Here is a 21,886-nt window from a genome sequence, read left to right on the forward strand (position 1 = left end):
CCGTTTCTTATTAGGAAATTGAAATGTGTTAAGTCACTGTATCTTGTGGACTCCTATAATAGATACAAGATCTAATAAATAGTAATAATAATAAATAATAGGTACTAGGTCGAAGGTCTATCAGCGCTACTAAAATATGCAATACTGGAATACCGGGAAACAGGAATACTGGAAGCCGCTTTCTAGATGCGGAACGAATCCTAGTCAGTTGATCGTGATTCGCGCGAGGCTAAAATTCCGCAAATTTCGTATATATCATTTATATTTGTTAAATTGATTAATTACAACGGTAGTTTACCCATTTACACTAATTAATAAAAATATTTAAATTACTTCATAAAAAAATAACACTATTATAATAACAGAATAAACGTAAAAGTATATAATAAATAACATATACACTGATATTCAATTTTAAAATAGAATAAATAAAATTTATTTATTCAATAATACATCATGATTTCATTTCCCAATATAGCAGACATTACATATCATATATAACATGTGCGATCCACCCACATGCTACCACTTGCATCCTATCGTTTTATATGTACAAGTACCTACTCGTACATAGGTCAGGAAGAGACTGCAACAAGATAATTCATTTGTGCTTGTAGGCACACGTGCAGGTGTAAACACGCGTGACACGAAAGCTCCGTATTGGCTATGCAAATCTGGAGATATTTCTTACAATTTTATTGAATTCTACTATTTTATATCGTCAATATAATATTACAACATGTTAAATAAAATACATTATTTTTAAAACAATTTAATGAACAAATATTACAAAATTAAATTGAAACATCACCAGTGTTTCTCAAACTTAGTCTGTATTACATCAACAGTTAACCCTTTCGTCTCCGGTAGAAATAACGAAGAAAAGACAGCAGTCATGAGGCAAATGGTCCCGAAGAGGTAGAACACTGGACCCAGACCCACAGCGGTGACCATCGGGTTGAAGATGAACACGATTACGAAGGTACACGTGAATCCCCACTCCAAAGCTAACATGGACATGTAACTTCTTACCTGGAAAAAACAAAGCCAAAACATAGTGTGTGATTATGTATGCTCGTAAAAAGTTATACTTGACGACGATGACGACCCGCGTGGCGGAGCGGTCACCATACCGGTCTGACGCGCAGAGGGTCCCGGGTTTGATCCTCGGCCAGACAGATTTCTAAATGATGAATTTAGAATTCTGTTTCTGGGTCTGGGTGTTTGTGTATTTGTCTGTGTGTGTCCATAGCACCCACTATACAGGGAATCCTAGTGTGGGGCTGTGAGTGTAGAAAGCGAAGTTTTTCGGCGTGATTTTTTTTTATTTAATGTATTGCAGATAAATAATTTATTTAACATGTATTTAATAAAAATAGTTTATTGATAAATTAAAATTTTAATTAAGCAAATGACCAGTAGAAGAAAGTAAATACTACTAATAAATTATGGATTCGACTCCGTAGGCACTACCGCCACACCTATTTCTTCCTAAAAACAGTGTTAAGCGCTGTTGTGTTCTGGTTTGAAGGGTGTTCTAAGGAAACATATTTTTCTGAGACGTTCCAACTAAGCCCTCCAGGGTAGCATCGCATCTTTTGGAGCTGTTTCCAATCTCAGACAGATATCTAATCTTATCTGAGATTGTTTACAGATGTACATGGAAGGCAATAGTCATTTACCATCAGGTCGACTACATGCTCGTCAGCTACTTCGTCAAATTGTACTGTAAGTGTGCAATAAAATATATTCTATTTTATTCAGTTCTAATCTTTTGCAATGTATTCTACTTGTATATCTAAATATATATAACTCAAAGGTGACTGACTGACATAGTGATCTATCAACGCACAGCCCAAACCACTGAACGGATCGGGCTGAAATTTGGCATGCAGGCAGATGGCATGACGTAGGCATCCGCTAAGAAAGGATTTTGATCAATTATACCCCCAAGGGGATAAAATAGGGGATGAAAATATTACTTCGTAAAGCGAGCGTAGCCGCGGGCAAAAACTCGTTAAAAAATAAACTTTTTACATACCTCAGGCAAGAAGATCTCAGCTATCACCACATAGGGCACTGTACCAGCGCCACAGAAGTACATTAGGCAGAAGATGTATATAGATAAGGGGGTGAGCCAATTTGGAGCCCAATGGAATTGTATCTGAGTACCAACTGCCACGCAGCAGGCCAGGCCTCCGATGGACGAGTAGATCATCAGCGACTGGAAAATTCCAGATATTAAATGGAATATTCATACAAAAAAATATTTTAACGTTACTGAGCTACATCGCTTTGAATATGAAGAAGCAACTAAAAAGCCCGTGTTACGTTACATTTTCTTGTTAGGAGTGAGTAATCTTTACTAATCTATGTCTCTTACAGACAAATAAATTAATAGCGCTAATGGTAGGTCCTAAATAGATATTCTCTGGAAGATGGCGGAAAACAGGAAAGGTCCTTCTATTTCTATTTTTTCTACGATGCACATCGAGCGATCAGGGCCAAACTGGTTAACAACATCGCTGATCCTGAAGGTAAAAAATACCCCCCATTCACAATGCGCGAATTATGGACAGCAATGGACTCGTTTAATCCCAAAAAGGTCCCTGAATCCGATGGCTTCACGGCAGACACATGCCAAAATGCGATCCAGAGTGACCCAGCACTTTTACTAAAAATAGTCAACAAATGCCTTAAACTCGAGTACTTCCCAAGATTATGGAAGGAGGCGACAGTGGTTGTGTTGCGAAAACCTGGGAAGGAAAGATACGAAACACCAAAGTCGCTTCGACCTATCGGGCTATTGCCCATAATGGGAAAGATCCACGAGAAGATGCTGATGGCGCGCCTCAAATATCATATACTACCAACTTTAAGCACCTGTCAATATTGTTTCGTACCACAAAAAAAGCACCGACGACTCCCACTATGATCTAGTGGGACAGATAAGGATGCAACTGCGGGCGAAAAAGATAGTAACCCTTGTGTCGCTGGACATATCGGGAGCCTTCGACAGCCCATGGGGGCCAAAGGTATAAACCAGACTATGCACAGGTCAGTGCACATTGAGCTAAACGTTAAGAACGATTTACATTATTCTTATTATAGCTTATTTATTTGCATTATCGAAAATAAATTTATTTACATAACTTACAATTAATTAATACCTATATCGACCAAAAGTACATACACGTTACTGAAATAATTACAGAATTACTTATATCTACACTAGAACAATTTAAACACACCGAGAAATTCAAATACTCCATCTAAATATATATAACTCAAAGGTGACTGACTGACATAGTGATCTATCAACGCACAGACCAAACCACTGGACGGATCGGGCTGAAATTTGGCATGCAGGTAGATGTTATGACGTAGGCATCTGCTAAGAAAGGATTTTGATCAATTCTACCCCCAAGAGCAGGCATTTTGATCAATTCTACCCCCAAGGCAGAAGCTCGTTACGATACAAAATGTCAATTAATACGTTCGATCACTAATAAGAACATAAATACGGTATTATCACTTCGATAAAAATACCTCGTTACTACTGGTTATATTAAGTAACATTCTCTAGAAATTATTCTTGTTTGCGTTGTAATGAAACACAAATTGAAATTTTATTTGATAAAGTTTTTTTTCGTATAAAGTAGTTGCTTACCTATGTTACTCTTTGAATAGATTATGTAATTTTCAATGTTAGAATTATCGTTAATTAATACAGTTTTATAACCATGTCTATGAAGTTTAAAATTTAGTAGTAGGAAAAAAATACAGTTTATGTGTATAAAAACACGATAAAAATGTGTTTTTTTAAACACGTATACATATGTATGTATGGACAGGGGTGGTAGGCCTCTAAATGTGTACAATTCCCTTGTAGACATTTGTAAAAGCTCATAAAATTAGATCAACTTCTTAGACTGGGGGCCTCGACATTTCCGCCCGGACCTCCGACGAGGTTAGTCCACCACTAGCCAAGAAATTATAATTTCCAAATTAAAGTTGGTAGTAGAATCCTCTTTGGCTCCAGTAGGGCGGCACCACCATTACTGCCTAATAACAACAGTGTTAAACGCTGCTGTATTCTGTTTGAAAGGTGTGGTAAGGGACATACTTAAGCAAAAAGAGAAAGAAAAAGAAAAGTACTTACGCGTCTACCCAGCTTATCCACAAGCCCAGTAGACAGAACCACAGCTATCATGGACACGACGGCCAGAAGCATGCTGGCCACTGCCGCAGACATCTCCGGCACTGCCGCCTCGAACATCGGCACTGCGTTCACCTGGATTGGTATGAGCCCTTGGCACACAGTTGCCGTGTAGAGCATCAGGGATACTGCTAAGCCACGACGGGTGGCACGGGATCTTTCTGGAAGAGAGAACTATGTGTAGAATGGGATGAAAGAAGAATATCCAGGTAATTCTACAATCCCAGACTTAAAAATCATGGAATTATGGAGTTTCGTTTCTTGCAGATTTACTGCAAGATGGGTGGTAATAAGAAGGTGCTTCCATTTAATAGCAGATTACCGTTATCATTATAATTTGGCGCGGACATAATTGACATTATAAAGCCATCTGACTCGATATTTACCCCCACATCGGATAACATAGAAGAGTATTGCACAAGACGTCTCTGTGATAGTAGATAACAGTGCCTCTGCTTTACCACATCAAATCAGAACGCAGCGACGTTTGAAACTACTGTTATAAAGCAGAAAAAACAAGTGGAATCCTCTAGTCGAACTCGAGGAGGATTCCATCACTCTCCATATACATAGCTTTCCTAATTTAAAACAAATATCTTACTTACGTGCTAAAGCCGGGTTATCAATAAATACATCTAAAACTAAGATAGTGACAAATTTCATACAAACATATACTATAGTATAAATAACCAAGAAATAGAATATGTAAATGAATATGTGTACTTAGGACAACTGATATCGACATCTAATTCCATGCAAAAAGAAATAGAAAGAAGAGTGACAAATACCTGGAAAAGATACTGGTCTCTAAGTGAAGTTATGAAAAACAATGAAATACCTATAGCATATAAAAGTAAAATATATAACACGTGCATTTTACCCTGCTTGACGTACGGTTGCCAAACATGGGCATTGACAGACTGGCTATGCAATAAATTAAATGTATGTCAAAACGGAATCGAAAGGAGTGTAATTGGAGTTAGGAGAAGAGACAGAATAAGACTGAAAGAAATCAAAAGCAAAACCAAATTTAAAAATGTACAGACAGTCTCGAAAAAACTTAAATGGAGATGGATAGGGCATATGTTAAGAGAAAAGGAAGAGAAATGGACAAGATCTATAACAGAATGGTACCCACGAGAGGCGACAAGAAAAAGGGGAAGACAATGGAAACGGTGGGAAGACGATATTAAAAAGATAGCTGGCCCACGATGGATCAGGATAGCTAAGGATAGAGATGAATGGAAATCTTTAGAGGAGGCCTTTGTCGGAAGACAAGCTGCTACAGGGGAATAAAGTTTGCCGATTTTAAGAAAAAAAAAAGAGAAAACAATAATAATAACAAAACATTAAAAACATATACATGTGTAAATTTCAAAGTGTAAAACCTCAAAATACTTAGTTTGTAACTTGTGCAGTAATAAAGGCTTATTTTATTTTATTTTTATTATCTTACTTAAGTATTGGAACACGGATAATTTCTGGTGTGAATCAGGCTTCAGCTTCTCCTCTTCTGGTATTGCAACTGTAAACAATTAAACAAAATGCTTATTATTTAATATTAATTTTATAAATATTTAATCATTTATTTTGTATTAATAAAATCTAAGACCTTCAAAGTCTGGATTAAGAGTTTTTCTCATAAGCTCCATCTCCTCATAAACTTCAATAGAGTCGATATCTACTCCTCTGTAATATGCTACAACTTTTGCAGCCTCCTGCAATATAAGCACCACAATATTTCATATATTTTTCTTAAATAGCTATTCAATTATTAAAGTTCTAAATTTAAAATACCCGATGTAAATTCGGTAAGCAAATAATTGAATAACGACGAACCATCACCATCTTACCGTCTCCGCGCCGTTCTTCATCAAAAACATGGGAGATTCTTTCAGCAAATTCAGCAACAAAACTTCAATGACAGCCAACGCCAAACAAACGTAGTTCATCGTAGCGTAATCCAAAACGCCTCCGAGGAAATATGCTGTCAACATCCCAATGGTCGTGAAGACTGATTCCACAGAAATCATTGTTCCTCTGATTGACGGCTGGCAGATCTCGCCAATGTAAATGGGAACTATGAGGAAGATAGAACCGCTCAGTCCTGATAGGAACATTGCAGTTAGGATTGCTTCTACTTTACTGCAAGTGGTGATTATTACCCAGAATACCTGTTGGAAATTTGCAGAATACAACTGAGACATTTGACATGAAATTTATTCATTAAAAATTTCGAAGGGTGATTATCAATGGAATCGCTCAAGTAGTTGCTTATGAACAACAGGAGCGATAGTGCATTTGTATATTTAAAGTATACCCTTTTAAGAAACTCTTTATCTAAGTTTAAAACTTTATGAGACTGATTATTTTTCATGTTGCGTGATAAGTCATAAAGAATCTGCTCTCCAAAACTCATCGTCACTAGTGTGTAATAAGTGGTGATGATTTAATCCAGAATTCTATCTTTTTCTATTTATTTGGAAAATCGTAGGGACTGAGGATTTTCCAAACTCCCCTTAAAATCTGTACGAATTCCTAAATCAAATTTATGTTCCCCACGTTATGCACGACACAAAGTCTAAGAAATTCCACGAAAATCTATCAAATACATGAACTGCAAACGCACAAAAGATAAAACAGACAATCTTAAAAGTAGCAAAGATTCTTACCACATGAATCCACCCAAACAACAAACAACAGTTCTTCCTGCCGAGATTATCATTCAGGTATCCCGAAATAGGAATACTGAATAGTGCGCTGATGGAAGAGAGGCTTCCTAGCAAGGATACCTCTATCTCCGTCATTGGTCTGTTGAGTGTGGTGTTCGCTGATTGGAACAGCTGAACAGTTGACGATGGCCAGGTGTATAGGACCGAGAAATTCAGCCAGATGAGACTTGCTAATGATAAAAAAAACCTAAGTATTATAAGAAATAGAAAAACAGAATTATGAAACATAGGAAATAATACTCGTATTAATGACAATAGTTGAAACACATAAAAAGTTAATTTGTTAATTAGTTTGTGTAATAACTACATATTTGTGGCGTTTGGTGTTGAAACTTTCCATGGGGCCCGGATGCTTGGCAGTTGTATAAACAGCTGTCAACACGATTGGTCGACGTCTCTGGAGATCCAGGAGCTGGCACGCATTTCGCTCAACGAATTGCTATAGCAATTCAAAGAGGAAATGCTGCCAGCATCTTGGGTACCTTGCCCAAGGACAGCGATGGTGATCATTTTTTATGGTAGTTTTTATGTTTTTATATTTTTGTATTTCGTTTTTGTATATATGTACATTTTGTAAATAAGTTTCTATTAGTATATAATTTGATTTTTTTTGTTTAATTAGTATTTATTTTTATTGTTTCAAATATTGTATATAACCTTATTATAATCCAATAAATTATCTAGAACCATTAAGAGTTAATTTTAAAATTCAGCCATTTCTTCATTTTTTGTTAGAAACATTTGCTACATTTTCTCTTATTGTTGCTAATTGCTAGAGAAATGTTTCTTTCTTTATGATCACAGCATTTTTTATAAGATGGAAATAGCAAACAAGCATGCAATCCACCAGATAGTAAATGATCACTGACGCCTATGAACATCTGTAACCAACTCCATACAGGACAAGGGTTCCACCCGAAGATGATCAAAGAAGCGTTGCCACTTGAGAACCTTAGGACGCACCGCTAGCACCTCTTTTTAATACGCTTTTATTAGCTTCAGACGTATGTATGTTGGTATGTTAGTATGTAACGGAATCTTTGAACATGATTTTAACCCCCTTCAAAACGTCGGATTAACTTGAAATTTGGCATACTTATTAAGGACCGATGACAATTCAATATTTTAAACATTCTGACCCGTTATCCTTACTAGGATAATCAGGATCAGCGATTTTTGTTTTCCTGAGACCCGGAAGGTCTGCGTTAAGACCAATAAAGGAATCTACCAGGCGCGCCGATCACCTAACCTAATCTAACCTGACCTGACCTGACCTGACCTGACCTGACCTGACCTGACCTGACCTGACCTGACCTGACCTGACCTGACCTGACCTCAACTTCGACGCGTCCGTTGTTAATAACATCATGAAGCGGTGTCTCATCATCCTTATTCATTCAGCACTTCAACATCTGCACCTTCCTTTAACAAGATTTCCACTATTTTATTGTTCCCATTTCTTGCTGCCAAATGTAAAGGCATATATGATTTCAGCTCATCGTCATAGTCACAACTTATTATTAACTCGAGCTGTAAAATTAATTAAACTACTAACAGTTTTAAAATCTCTGCAGGCAGCAGCAACACAAAGAGAAGAAATTCTAGAATTATTTTTGATATTAACATCATCATGCTGTAATATTAAATCAATGATTGGACGACGTCCTTTTGAAATGGCTAGATGTAAAGCAGTTGACCGTTTTTCTCTTGAGTATTGCCATCAGCGCCTGTTTTTAAAAAATGCTTTATCATCCTTTTTCCGTGATTACTTTTATCCAAGATAGAGGACCTGGGATATGGTATAAATTATGAAAGAAAGCAGTTAGCATTGGCAATTCGGATGTCATTCAACAACTCCTCTGGGATTTTCACGTTAACAATAAAAATAAACACCAATGTAAAACACCACTTCATACAGCTGTGTTAAACAATGACCCAATATTCATTTTTGCACTGCTAAGCAAAGGTGCTGATGCTGATTTGAAAGATAAACTTGATAATACGCTACGTAATAATCGTTAAAATAATCGCTAAAATAATCACTAAAAAATGAAAAATAAATAATAGTTAAAAAAAACTAAAAAATACGCTTTTATAAAAAAATCGACCAAAAAATGAAAAATAAATAATAGTATAAAAAAACTAAAAAAATATACTTTTTATAGACAATCCAACTAAAAAATAGAAAATATTTTTTTTTAAATTTGAATTAAGAATAGTGTAAATAAGATAAAAATATTATTTATTGTAAAAAAAGCGTGGGGTGCTTTTTAAGATATTATCAAAATGATAATCCTTCTACTCAATATCTATCAATAAAATATTTATAACTATTGACACCATGCACCCCACGCTTTTTTTACAATAAATAATATTTTTATCTTATTTACACTATTCTTAATTCAAATTAAAAAAAAAATATTTTCTATTTTTTAGTTGGATTGTCTATAAAAAGTATATTTTTTTAGTTTTTTTATACTATTATTTATTTTTCATTTTTTGGTCGATTTTTTTATAAAAGCGTATTTTTTAGTTTTTTTTAACTATTATTTATTAACACGTTTTTATTAGCTTCGGCTGTCTTATGTATGTATGTATCGGAATCTTTGAATATAATTTTCACCAACTTCCACAATTCTGATTATTTTGAAACTTTGTACACGCTTTTTACTCTGAATTGAAACTCTTTACTATTAAACTCTTTGCCATTAATTTTTTTTCTAGTTTTTAGTTCGATTAGCAATAAAAGCATGTATTTAAACTATTATTTATTCGACGACTATGGAGTCCCCGAGGACTAAAGTCAAAACATCCCCTATGTTTAGTGGGTGAAGCGTCCCTTAAGGATGAGTCCCGCACTAGGCACTAAACAGATGATTGCTATAGATACTCCTAATAAAGTACATTAAAAAGTTCGTGACTTACCAATCAAAGTGCTAACACCTTGCCTAACTATACCCATTTTGAAAATTATTTTGGTCTAAGAAAGAAAAAAATCGATAATTCTTATTTTATTTGGGAACTTAATGCAAAATATTAACCAATATTTTGTATTGTTAATTTTTTTCGATTTTGAAAGCGACACAGCCCCTCAGTTTTTATAGTATGACTGAACGCTTATCTGTTGCTGGCATTGTTGTATCGTGACTACTGAAGCATAACATTTCAATATAATTTGTATATTATAACCGTTTAGATTATATAATATACGTCATGTTAATAGTAAAGTTATAGCGTCTTTTATAGTTATAGGCAAAATAAGTTACAGATAATAATCCTACATCGATTTCTGTCTAAAATAGCCGTTTGGTTATTTCTAATCGGGCTTAATTATGTAGTAACGTATACGGAACGTTCTAACTTAATCCTCAGGGGTAACGACGCAACAAGTGACCGACCTCAGGCAGGGCGCCAATCCTAACTTATAATTACTTTCCATGGGTGACAAGGGCTACTTCACATTAGGTAGGTAAATATTTATATATTTACTTTAGATTTACAAAAACATTTATGTACAAAGATTTATTGCCGTTTGACAGGAATGCCTCAGGAAGAAGGAAACCTTTAAAATTTGGATTAATAAAACTTTCTCCTTCATTCCGCAAACTCGTAAATTACATTTATATATAAGCGTCTCATTATATTAATTTTATGCCAAAACTCCCACGGAATATTTTTCTTGTCACGCATGTTTATTTCCCCATGCGTCTCACTTGCATGCATGAATGAACCCGCTGCATTATGCGTCCCGCGTTCATGGCTTACATTACAGGAAATGCATCTATGAAATAGGATGCGAAAGGCACGCATGGAGAACAAAATCATATGATTGTCACCTGCGTGACAGGAAAAGGACACTTAAAGTAAGACGTTGTTCGAGTTATCTTATTTATGAAATTATTAATTTACAGAGTTTATCTAATTGGGTTTCACCACAATTATACTATTTCTAATAAAATTGGTATAAATAAATGTTAAATTTTCAGTTAATAATACTTTATTTAATTTTAGTAAATACACGTTACATCTAGTCACACTTTTTGGTGGAATGTTGCTCCTTTTGTTGGTCAGTGACCACGGGGACGGTGGCGATCTGCCACAGTATCAACCACATCGGGAAGATGACCAGTGTTACCACGTTGAATAGCCAGTTGCCGTAAATCTGGGAAAATTAAAAAAAGTATGAAACAAACATCCACAAAAAGCAAATGATTTTCTTTTAATATAAAAAAAAATTGAATACTAAAAATGTCTCCACTTTTTTGCTTGTTTTTATAATAGTATACTTCCAATTCTACAATTTATTTTAATTTTATGCGCTCATTTTTTATTCTCTACGGTTGTGGCCTCACATATCCCCAAAAAGTACATATCTTGTAAAAAAACGTATCTCTATAATCACAACTGTTATCAAATATTGATACATGTTTTATAACTACCCGCTGAAACTTGTCTTTTTCAAAATGTCGGACTTATAGGTATTGCAGAATCCCTTACAAAAATGCTTTTCTCCATTCCTCACCATAGAATCCACAATAGAGAACATAACCCCCTGCATGGCGGCATCCCTCCCCCGCTCCAGGGTGTCCCCCACCCCCTCCCCCGGGAACAGGCCGCGCGCGTACACTATCATCCCCGCTGATAACAGTAATAGGGGTTGGAACAGCAGGCAGAGCACCCGCTGGAACATCACTAGGGACCTGCAATGTTACAAAACGTCATCAGGATCAAACAGTGTGTGAAACGTGTATATATCAGCGAAAAAAGAGTTGCCAGGACCAAACAATCGCTGAAACACGTATTTGTCTACAAACACCTTGTTGTATATTTGTACGAGATTGATAGAGATATTGATTAAACCATTGAATTTAATTTAGTGGTTTTACTGTGATGCGATTTCATACACACGGACAAACAAACAAACAAAAATTCGAAAAATGATACACAATGTTATTATTCCTTATTCTCACTTCTCCTAGCTACGTTTTTTGCTAATATATCGATGTACAGACACACAAATCTTCCATTCTTATTATATATACAGAAAATCATCTCACCTCCTACAGCTGTCATCCACAACCCGTATCATCAGCGCTAGGGGGGTATACACCGTTGCTAGGAACAACCCCAGGGGGAAGTTATGCATCCCGATGGCCAGGCAAGCCGTGGCCAGCTCCACCAGCACCAGGATATTGACCAGGGTGAGCTCCTCGCGGGTGATGGAACCCGTCCTCCAGATGTGCAAAGACCAGGGTGCCTCTAAGGCTGCTACCACTGATATGAATATCAGGCCGTGGTAGATCGACCATGCGGAGGGCACGTCGAAGTGGGTTGCGCCTGCAATAAATCAAAACATACAACACTTTCTACACAACACAAATACACAAACACCCAGAAACCTAATATTATAAAACCTAATATTATTCATCCTTACTAATATTATAAATGCGAAAGTAACTCTGTCTGTCTGTCTGTCTGTCTGTCTATATGTCTCTTCTGTACAAATATAGTTTGAGACCCTAGAATGGACATAGGATAGTTTTTATCCCAGAAATCCTACGGGAACTAGGGATAGCGATCTAAGATCAATTAATCGGAGAATCGATCTTTTGAACCGAAAAATCGATTATTTTAATCGATCTCCAGTAATGGATCGATTCAGTGAATCGATCCTTCAACCCAGAAGAGCGAAATTCGATTTTTTCATAATTTACCTACAGTTACTTTACTTATCCATGTTAGTCGATCATCTATCTACTTATATAAAAATGAATATTTGTCTTTATATATTTGATAGAATCGGACACTATGCATTTGATCAATTGATGATCTTTAGCAAAGTTGTTGTTCAAGAGCCCACGAAGGTTTGGAAGTTGGTATGACCAATATTCGACAGATTTCGACATTCCAATGAAGGTACAAATTTTCTGTTTTATGTATGTTATTCTATTTTTTTAATTTGCGGGCGAAGCCGCGGGCACCACTAGTAATTTATATTTCTGTGGGCTGCATGGTCTTTTACTACTACAGTGCAACCTTAATATAACGTACCTCAATATAACGACTTCCTCGATTTAACAAATTCTTCGTAATCCCCTTGAATTGTCCATAAGAGTCAATATAAAATATACCTTTACATTGCGAACATTCTTTGCGTACAACCTCTTAATAACGAATTTTCAACTATCAAGAAAAAGTATTCATACCTCTAATTAACGAATTTTGCCAACCCAAAACCTTTATATAAAGTTTCCACCAATAATATAACTCTTAATCTTATAATGTGATTCATGTCTCGACATGTTTCGACACGCTTTTGTTTGTAAAGTAATCATTGTTGTTTTGATGGAAAGTAATGTAAACACCTCTGCTCGTCACTATTGTTAAAGATTTAAGTTGAAATGGCTCAGAAACGTAAAATGTGTTCCTTATCGGTCGTAGAAAAGCGAAACATCATTAATTATGTTGACCAAAATCCCATGACGAAAAAATTTGACATAGCTAATAAGTTCGGGATTCCCGCAAGTACATTGGCTACAATTTTAAAATTTAAAGATAAGTGTAAAACTATTCTTTTACCTCTTTATAACGAATTTTAGACCAATCTAACCTCAACATAACAAACCTCAGTTCAACGAATTACTTGATATTACGAATATTTTCTTGTTCCCCTCCGATTTGTTATATCGAGGTTGCACTGTATTATACTGATTTTTCAAAATTATGGGCATATGAAAAATTAATTAATCGTCATTTTCTTTAATGGAAATGATCGTAAGAAAACCTAGATAACCGAAAATTCTAACAAAAAAATTCTACTTTAGAATTTTTTGATTGAAGTCTGCAAATAATGGGTTGATATTGGATCTTTATTTATAATTATTATGCAAAATAAACTTACCAATATGACTTAAAATGTACGGCGAGTTCATAACACCATATCCCAATAGGTGCACAAACAAGTAATTAGCACCAATACTGACTATACTAAAGCTTAGCTCTGTCCTTGTCTTTCCCTTCGTTACGTCTCCTGCTGTCTCTTTCTCCACCGCTTTCAATTCCTGCTCGCCTGGTACTTTTGATTCATTAGTTTCATCATCAGAATTTGTTTTTGAGTCATTTTGAGTCTTTTTTGAGTCCGTTCCGGTCTTTTCTTGAGTCTTGTCTGTCTGTCCATCTAGTTCGTCGTCCAAATCTTTTTGTATAGTGACCCAGAAGCCCAGAGCTCGTATGAGCATCGCAACACACATCAAACAGAGGGATGGCATATACTGACCTGAAAAAAATATATTTTGAAAAAATCTTTTTAACACATTTTTCGGGTTTTGTACCTAAAGGGTAAAATCGCAGGCCTATTATTAAGCCTCCGTTGTCTGTCCGTCTGTCCGTCTGTCATAGGGCTCTATCTACTGACCCGTAACAGATAGACACTTAATTTTTTATACAGTATATATAACATGTGTATAATGGCCAATGTTGTTACAAATGCTAAAAATAAAAAAGGTTAAAAATAAATGGGTATCGCCATATAAGAAACCGCTATTTTTCGACGTTTTTTGCTTTACCTGTTGAACCATAATAGTTCAACGGCTATAATAACAAATTTTTAAAATAAAAAGACATCAAAATTTTGGTATGGAAGCCTCTATGTTCGAGTTCCACTTGCACTTGGCCAATTATTTTATACAGCAGCCTTCTCATTTTTCGAAACAAAATAGCGGTTACATTTTAAAGCAGTTGCTATTATTTCCATAATAAATCTAGTTTATTCGTTTATATTTACAACCACTGAAGGTGATAGTACCCTTTGTGATTCGACTCGGGCGGTACCATAACCACACCTATTTCTGCCTCACAGCAGCTGTGTTCTGGTTTGAAAGGTGTGTAAAAGAGACAGACTTTTCCGAGGCGTTCCACCTCAGGGGTAGCGGCGCATCTATTGCTGACCTCAGGTAGGAATATCTAATCCTACCTGGGGTTGATTATAAATGTCTATGGGCGGCAGTAGCCACTTACCATCAGGTGGATTTCATGCTCGTCTGCTACTCCTATATTATACAAAAAAAAACTCACCAATAGATATAAACCGGTTAGTAGCAGCGAGCAGATAGAAGAAGTAGCTCTGATGGAACCGCTCCAAGAGGTTGTTCATGGACCTCATGATGCTCTCCAGCGCGTTGCCGAGGCGGTAGAAGTTGGCTACGGTGAGGGCGCTGGTCTTCGGGGGTGTACCGGCCTGATCGCCCACATCCCGCCCTTCGAGGGTCACGGCTTCGATCCCGAAGCGGTGAAAGAGGCCATGGTTGCCGTTTGGCACCTGTAAGAGTATGTTAAGTAGAGTTTTAGCATTTAGTTTCTATAACAGTAAGTTTTGTCCAATAAGTGTGGTGGAGTGAACTCGTGTGTGGTAAGGAAGACACTCTTGCGAGGCGTTCCAGCTTAGTCCTCATGGATAGCGGTGTATCTGTGGCTGACCTCAGGTAGGAATATCTAATCCTATCTGAGGTTGATTACATTGAGGCTTCTACTTCTATATTATAAAAAACATCTCCAAGTCTTTCTCCATTATAGAGAAACTTGTACCCACATAAAAAAGGTTGGAGCTTGTTATAATATAAATTTTATTAATATTCAACCCCTGGGGCGCGACACACGCCAAGTCCCAAGTGTGTACAAAAGTAGTAAATGAATATTCAGCCTATCTAACGTTAAGTATAAAGTTATTAAAATCAGTAACTAACTCCAAATAGAATAAGAGTCGAAACGAAAAGCCGAATATAAAGTTACATCTCCTAAAAACTATATAGGAATACCTTTTTAAACCAAAACCTACTTTAGACCAATTTAAAAAGTTTAAACACTTAATAGATAACAGAAGTACATAGTGATGTCACTCAAGTAGACTAAACAAAACTCACCCCAGGAATTTGTGCCTGAACCATCTCCAACATTGTCCAGAACCCACTCGACCAATCGTCCATTTTGTGTCGGTTGCGCATCCATGAGTAACTATAATGACAATATGACATATATTTTAAAGAAATTTTTACAAAAGAAAAATAGTAAATATCGCATATTATAAGAAAGACCGAAAAGTAATCAAAATTTTGTATAGTGGCAAATAAAGTTATCAATAAAACAAATCTTAAATGATAATTAACTGAATAATTTCCTTAATTTTCTAATGGTGGCAAAATTGTTGCAATCTTAAATTCTAATGACCAAAATATTTTCCAACATTTTGTAACATTTTTTCTGTTTTTCTCCACCAAACCAATTTTTGATTACATTTGGATTTTATATAATAATATAAATATTTTTGGATATTATAAGCAATTCAATTATGCCAAGACAATTAAATTAATTTAATTTATTTCTGTGTTACCTGCTTTTGAAAGAGTGATGGATACCAGACTTCATGCACAGTTTTAGCACTAAGTTGACTAGATCTAAATTGGGTAGTTGTCCGTTCAACCCCTCCACTTTGACCGCAATGTATTCTGTAACATAAAAAATCATGCCTGTCATCATCATCGTCATCAACGCATTACTGTCCCACTGCTGGGCACGGGTCTCCTCTCAGAATGAGAAGGATCAGGCCATTGTCCACCGCGCTGGCCAAGTGCGTATTGGTAGACTTCACATACCTTTAAGATTTTTTTTTTTTTTTTTATTATAAATCTCTCAGGTAGGCAGGTTTCCTCACGATGTTTTCCTTCACCATTTAAGCAAGTGATAAATAATTTCTAATACGCACATAAATTTGAAAATCAGAGGTGCGTGCCTGGGATTTGAACCTCGGACCCCTCGATCGAGAGGCTGTGTTCCTTAACCACTAGGCTATCACTGAAATTCTATAAAAATCTGCAAATTCTATTCTATTCTAGGCTATCACCTCCAAAAATTCTAATCACAACCCAGTCTTCAACATTTGTAGGAAAAACGATAAAACCAAATATAATGAATAATTACTAGTAACAACTCCATCTATATTTTCAGTATTTTAATACTCACTCCGTGATGTATTAGTTACAATATATATTTTTTTTATTGTCTAACCTAACGATTAAGCAGACGTGCTACCTGACGGAAAGTATTCAACGCCGCCTGTGGACATTTGCAACACCAGAGGAATCGCCAATGCGGCGCTGGCTTTGGATGAGAGCTCTTTTTGCACCTTTTTTGAAGAGCCCCATACATATTAAATATATTTTAAATTGTTTTGAATAATAAAATCTTACAACAAACAATTTAAACTTACTAATCTTTGGCGTATGTAGCTCCAAATTGATAGCCGCTTGAATAGAACCGGACCTGCCTTGCAGCTTGCCAGAGTCCAGACATTTGCTCTGATCTGGAGTCCACTGGCCCCCAAGCTTCCCTAGGTCCAAGCTCGGCATACCAGGCTTGTAGAAGCTACCGAGGCTCGAGTAGAAGTTCCCAGGTTCGCTCTGCAGACCGTGGTACGCCTCCAACCATGCCTGCACTCCTAGTTGTTCGTGCTCCGTGATTAGGAAGATTATGTCCTTTGCCCAATACTTTTGTGCTAGAAATTTGATAATGTATGTTTAGAAATAGGTTAAGATATAACAGTTTTTAAAAAACATTTTTTCTTTTATTTGTTGACAAGTTTTGTTTTGTTATCAATGATGCCCTTTAGTGATAACAATTAAAAAGATTGGGAAAGGCATCAATATGGTTGAATTGCAACCAGTGATTGTAATACTCACACATGTGAGTATATAATCTAAATTTGAATATAATCTAAATTTATTAATACATGCTTTTAATATTAAATAAAATTTTATTCATAACAAATCTGCAAATTTCTCCTTATTTATGTTTACCTTTACCAAAAATATAGTCATTTTAAAAAGTTGTCACACAATTTCTTACGTCGGGCAAACTGAGCGAACGCCAACATGAGCGCTATTCCAGCTGTCGTGCCCTTCAGGTGTGACGAGAGAGGCCTGTACGGAGCTGATATTACAAGGGCTTCGAGAGATGATGTGCGGGGTGCACGAAGGATTCCATACACATTCGTGCCTTTGTAAACCTGAAATTATAATTGAACTTAAGGTAAGGTTCATGTTATAACTATTATAGGCAGTAATATAGTTCTGTTAATAACAATTTTTGTGGGCAAGATATGGTTCTCATTTCATTTAAAACGGAAATAAAATATTTAAAGACTAAACTCTTAGCCTGAATAGAATATTTGCCATTTCACCGGTGGCGTGGTATTTGTTGTTATAGCGGCCACCGTTAAGAAACTTCTGTAAAAATTCAGTGTCTATCTATTACGGTTCACAGACATAGAGAGCCCTGTGACAGACAGACAGATTGACAGACAGCGAAGTCTTAGTAATAGGGTTCAATTTCGACCCTTTGGGTACAGCATCCTAATAAACCAGGGTTTATTTGATATTTGTTTTAAGATGTAGTTTGTACTCATTGGATGATCATAACATTATAAGTTCCAATCATTGCAAATTAAAGCAGCAAATTATTTCGTTTTAAAGTGTAAAATTGCAAATTTTGTACAATTCATGACAATAATTCAATTTTTATCTCTACTTTGCAGGGTGTAAAATGCTTCATGGTTCAAGTCATGTGGCTGTGTGGCTGGCTCAATATCTATTTCTGTTTAATAACAGCAGTGTTGAGTACTGTGCTCTGGTTTGAAGGGTGTGGCTGAGACATTCTGTGAGGCATTGCAACTTAGTCCTCAGGGGTAGCAATGCCTCTGTGGTTAACCTCAGGTAGAGTCCGCGCCAAACTGCAAGTCCGTTCCGAATATAGTAACAAGTCACGTCCCAATAGCAAATTGTAGATATTGGCGGGACGAAAACAGCGTGGGACCCCCCGCTGCCCGCTCTCGCCCACGGGTACATAGCTGCGTTAGTGTGCCCTTACGTTACGGAGTACATGCTAGCTAAGCTTGCGCGAAACTTCAGAGCGGACTAGAAGTTTGGCGCAGACTATAACACAATCTAATCTGCAATTGATTGGACATGTCCATGTTAATTTGCTATTTCTATATTAAGGAATTTAACGCTATGAAATGTCAGATCCAAATATGTTTATGGATTTATTAAAAAAAGCATATAGGATACAGTATAGGATATGGATTTATTTTGGTTTATCCAATAGTTTCGGATAATTTTGGTTACCGATATGAGATTTTTAAGAAAACATAAGTAAGGAAATAAAAATAGATAATGATTTTATTTCATTTGTGAAGTAGCTGAACAATATCAGCTTGCTAAGTCAAAATAGTGTGATATTTAGACTGCCCTTATTGAAAATTATTCATCTTTTATATCAGATATGCTTATGGGTTTAGATATAATTTTATTCTAGATATCCAATAGTTTTGGCTATGGTGTTCCATAACATATGAAAAGAAATGAAATATATTTATTTTGTATAGGCCCATGGCGGCACTTTAAAATTGTCAATTACAATATTTTTCTTAAACTAGTTACTTAAACCGGTTTGGAACGCAACCTCAACTGAGAAGATCCGCTAAGAAACTCAGTGGGTTTGTCTTTTTTTATAAATCATACGAGTTTCACGTTAAAAAAATCACAAAAAATTATAGAAGTTAACTAAGTACAGCCTACAATGACCACTTAAATAGATTCTGAGCCCTTTTGCTCCTCCCCATACATAAAGACCACTCACCTGACCATGGCCTAATGGGTAGTTGAGGGTATAATTGTGCGTGTAAACCTCTAGATGCAGTTGGGACATCTTAGCAACCAGCCACGGTACTGGCATTTCTTCAGTGTTATAATACTTATCCTGGAAAAACACAGAAAAATTATTATTTAAATAATTATAAAATGATTTAAGCTGTTGTCAATGAATTGTATTATTATTTTAACTTAGTATACAGGGTGAGTATTCACAACAGATTTTAGACTTACATGCCTTAACATTTAGTTCACATTTCATTGATTAAAGAATAAAGATCCCATTATAACTCTTTTTGAATCTCAAAATCTACCACAGTAAAAAACACTAGGAAGAAATTTACTTGAGACATGTCCATATTGTTCTGAAAGGACTACATCTAATTTTTACACTGAATTTACTTCTTATTTACATGAATATTCAGGTTATATTCATGTACACTATTGTTCTCAAAACTGAACGAAGTCTACTTAAATATTCTGAACTTTTATTATTTTTAGACAAATACAATGTAAATAAGAGTATCTTAAACAAAACACACCTCGAGCTCCTGTAGAAACTCATTGTGGAACTGCTTCGCGGATTGTTCCGCATTGAACTCATTAGTAGCTAATCCGGGGAGCAAGGCGTTCTCAGAGAAATACGTCTCGTTGTTAAACTCCCGCCAGGCCAGCAGGAAGAACCACGAGAGGCCTACGAAATAACATAGATAGGAGATGAAGCCGTGGAGTTTCTTGAGGATTCGCACCCATTTTAAAGACCCGTACTCTGGGTCTGACAGAAGACCCATGGTTGAACTTATTTAATAGAGATCAATTCATTCATGTTTAATTGCAGAATCGAACAACACCGCTTATCGCTGTTGACAATTCTGACATTTCAATTTATTGACAAGTCAGAAGTGACATTTGAGCGTGAAATGTCATTACGATAGATTTTTTTAATAATATGTATAATTTCACAGTCTTGGTTTTTTCTGCTCAGCCAATTATATGCAAAATTTCGCATTCAAGCAAAAACGCTATAAGCGTCTCTCAATCGTGAAAGAATCTGTCCACTAATAAAGACAATTAAAGAGTTAAAGTCGTTCTGTAAACAAGAATGCTGCATGACATAGTGTATTCAATGCATAAATAAATAATATATGCAAAGAGTACAGTATACATATACGTTCCAGCGCAAAACAGAAAAAGGCGCTTCAGTTGCAAAATTGTTTTATTTGCAATATAAAAAATGAAAATAGATGTAATTTTATTACAGGAATCCGAGATAAAAAAAGCTTTTATATGATAGTTGATTGTTATCAGTAGCATTTATTTTTTAATCTCAGTAAACATGTTGACAATAGTTGATAATATTTAAATGCTGTTATTTTTTTGGTACCTCCATCACCATCATCATGAACCCATCACTGTAGCACTGCTGGGCACGGGTCTCCTCTCGAAGTAATAAGGATTAGGCCATAGACTTATTTTTGTTTTTATTTCCGCACTTATAAAATATTTGGCAAACAAGTTGAAGGAGAAAGTCAAAGAGATTAAATATAACTGTATTAGAGTTAATAATAATATATTTCAATGTCTTTGTTGGAAACTATTTAAATATTTGCATTATCGCAACACGTCACTAGGAAAATCCTAAGTTGTTGGGTAATTCTCCTATCGTACTTGTAGTAATATTATAGTATAACGAAGAAAAATATATTATATATAACTTATAAACCTTACATAATTACTTATTATGCAAGGTTTAAAAAATTAAGACTGTGAGCTATGAAATATTTACTTACCTCAATTTGGCATTCCACGACATATCAAAACCAACATAACTCATTACACAGGAGAAAAACAAATAGATTTTTATTATTTTTACAAGTTTAGGTACTTTTCCATGAATAGGTATTTACGACTATTACTACATACCATGATCATTACATCATGATAATATCATCACTTGTTTTAGACAAATAAAATAAATTGAAATCAAGAATCTATCTGTACTTACCTATTTACGAGATATTTTAATAACTTTCAATATCTATAAGCTTCTTTGAACGATATCATACTAAGACTTTTTCAGATATTAATAATAAATGTCTGTCAATCCTTCAGTATATACATACAACTTAATCTTGTAACTAATAAACCGATTCGCACAAACTGTCACAATATTTTTGGTTAAATATTTTTACATGAACGTTCGGTAAAATAAACAAACGTGCATAAAAACGCACGTG

At 35.5% G+C, this 21,886-nt stretch overlaps 2 protein-coding genes across 2 annotated transcripts; both read right to left on the minus strand.

Annotated features, from left to right (window-relative positions):
* Positions 1-801: 801 nt before the first annotated feature.
* LOC140756632 (facilitated trehalose transporter Tret1-like) lies at positions 802-6,493 on the minus strand. The gene is made up of 6 exons (XM_073092177.1): positions 6,073-6,493; positions 5,832-5,937; positions 5,676-5,744; positions 4,163-4,380; positions 2,042-2,224; positions 802-1,032 (listed from the first exon to the last, which is right to left on the minus strand). The coding sequence occupies exons 1-6, from the start codon at positions 6,424-6,426 to the stop codon at positions 808-810; spliced, it is 1,155 nt and encodes a 384-aa protein (XP_072948278.1). The 5' UTR covers positions 6,427-6,493; the 3' UTR covers positions 802-807.
* Positions 6,494-10,930: 4,437 nt separating this feature from the next.
* GAA1 (glycosylphosphatidylinositol anchor attachment 1) lies at positions 10,931-20,548 on the minus strand. The gene is made up of 11 exons (XM_073091847.1): positions 20,192-20,548; positions 19,639-19,758; positions 17,848-18,007; positions 17,213-17,497; positions 16,337-16,451; positions 15,870-15,960; positions 15,025-15,268; positions 13,853-14,227; positions 12,009-12,288; positions 11,474-11,651; positions 10,931-11,113 (listed from the first exon to the last, which is right to left on the minus strand). The coding sequence occupies exons 1-11, from the start codon at positions 20,438-20,440 to the stop codon at positions 10,979-10,981; spliced, it is 2,232 nt and encodes a 743-aa protein (XP_072947948.1). The 5' UTR covers positions 20,441-20,548; the 3' UTR covers positions 10,931-10,978.
* Between the last annotated feature and the right edge of the window lie 1,338 nt (positions 20,549-21,886).

The sequence above is a fragment of the Epargyreus clarus genome, unplaced genomic scaffold (assembly GCF_041222505.1).
Source record: "Epargyreus clarus isolate Ecla_fem2 unplaced genomic scaffold, WU_Ecla_fem_2.2 ptg000035l, whole genome shotgun sequence".
NCBI classification, from domain to species: domain Eukaryota; kingdom Metazoa; phylum Arthropoda; class Insecta; order Lepidoptera; family Hesperiidae; genus Epargyreus; species Epargyreus clarus.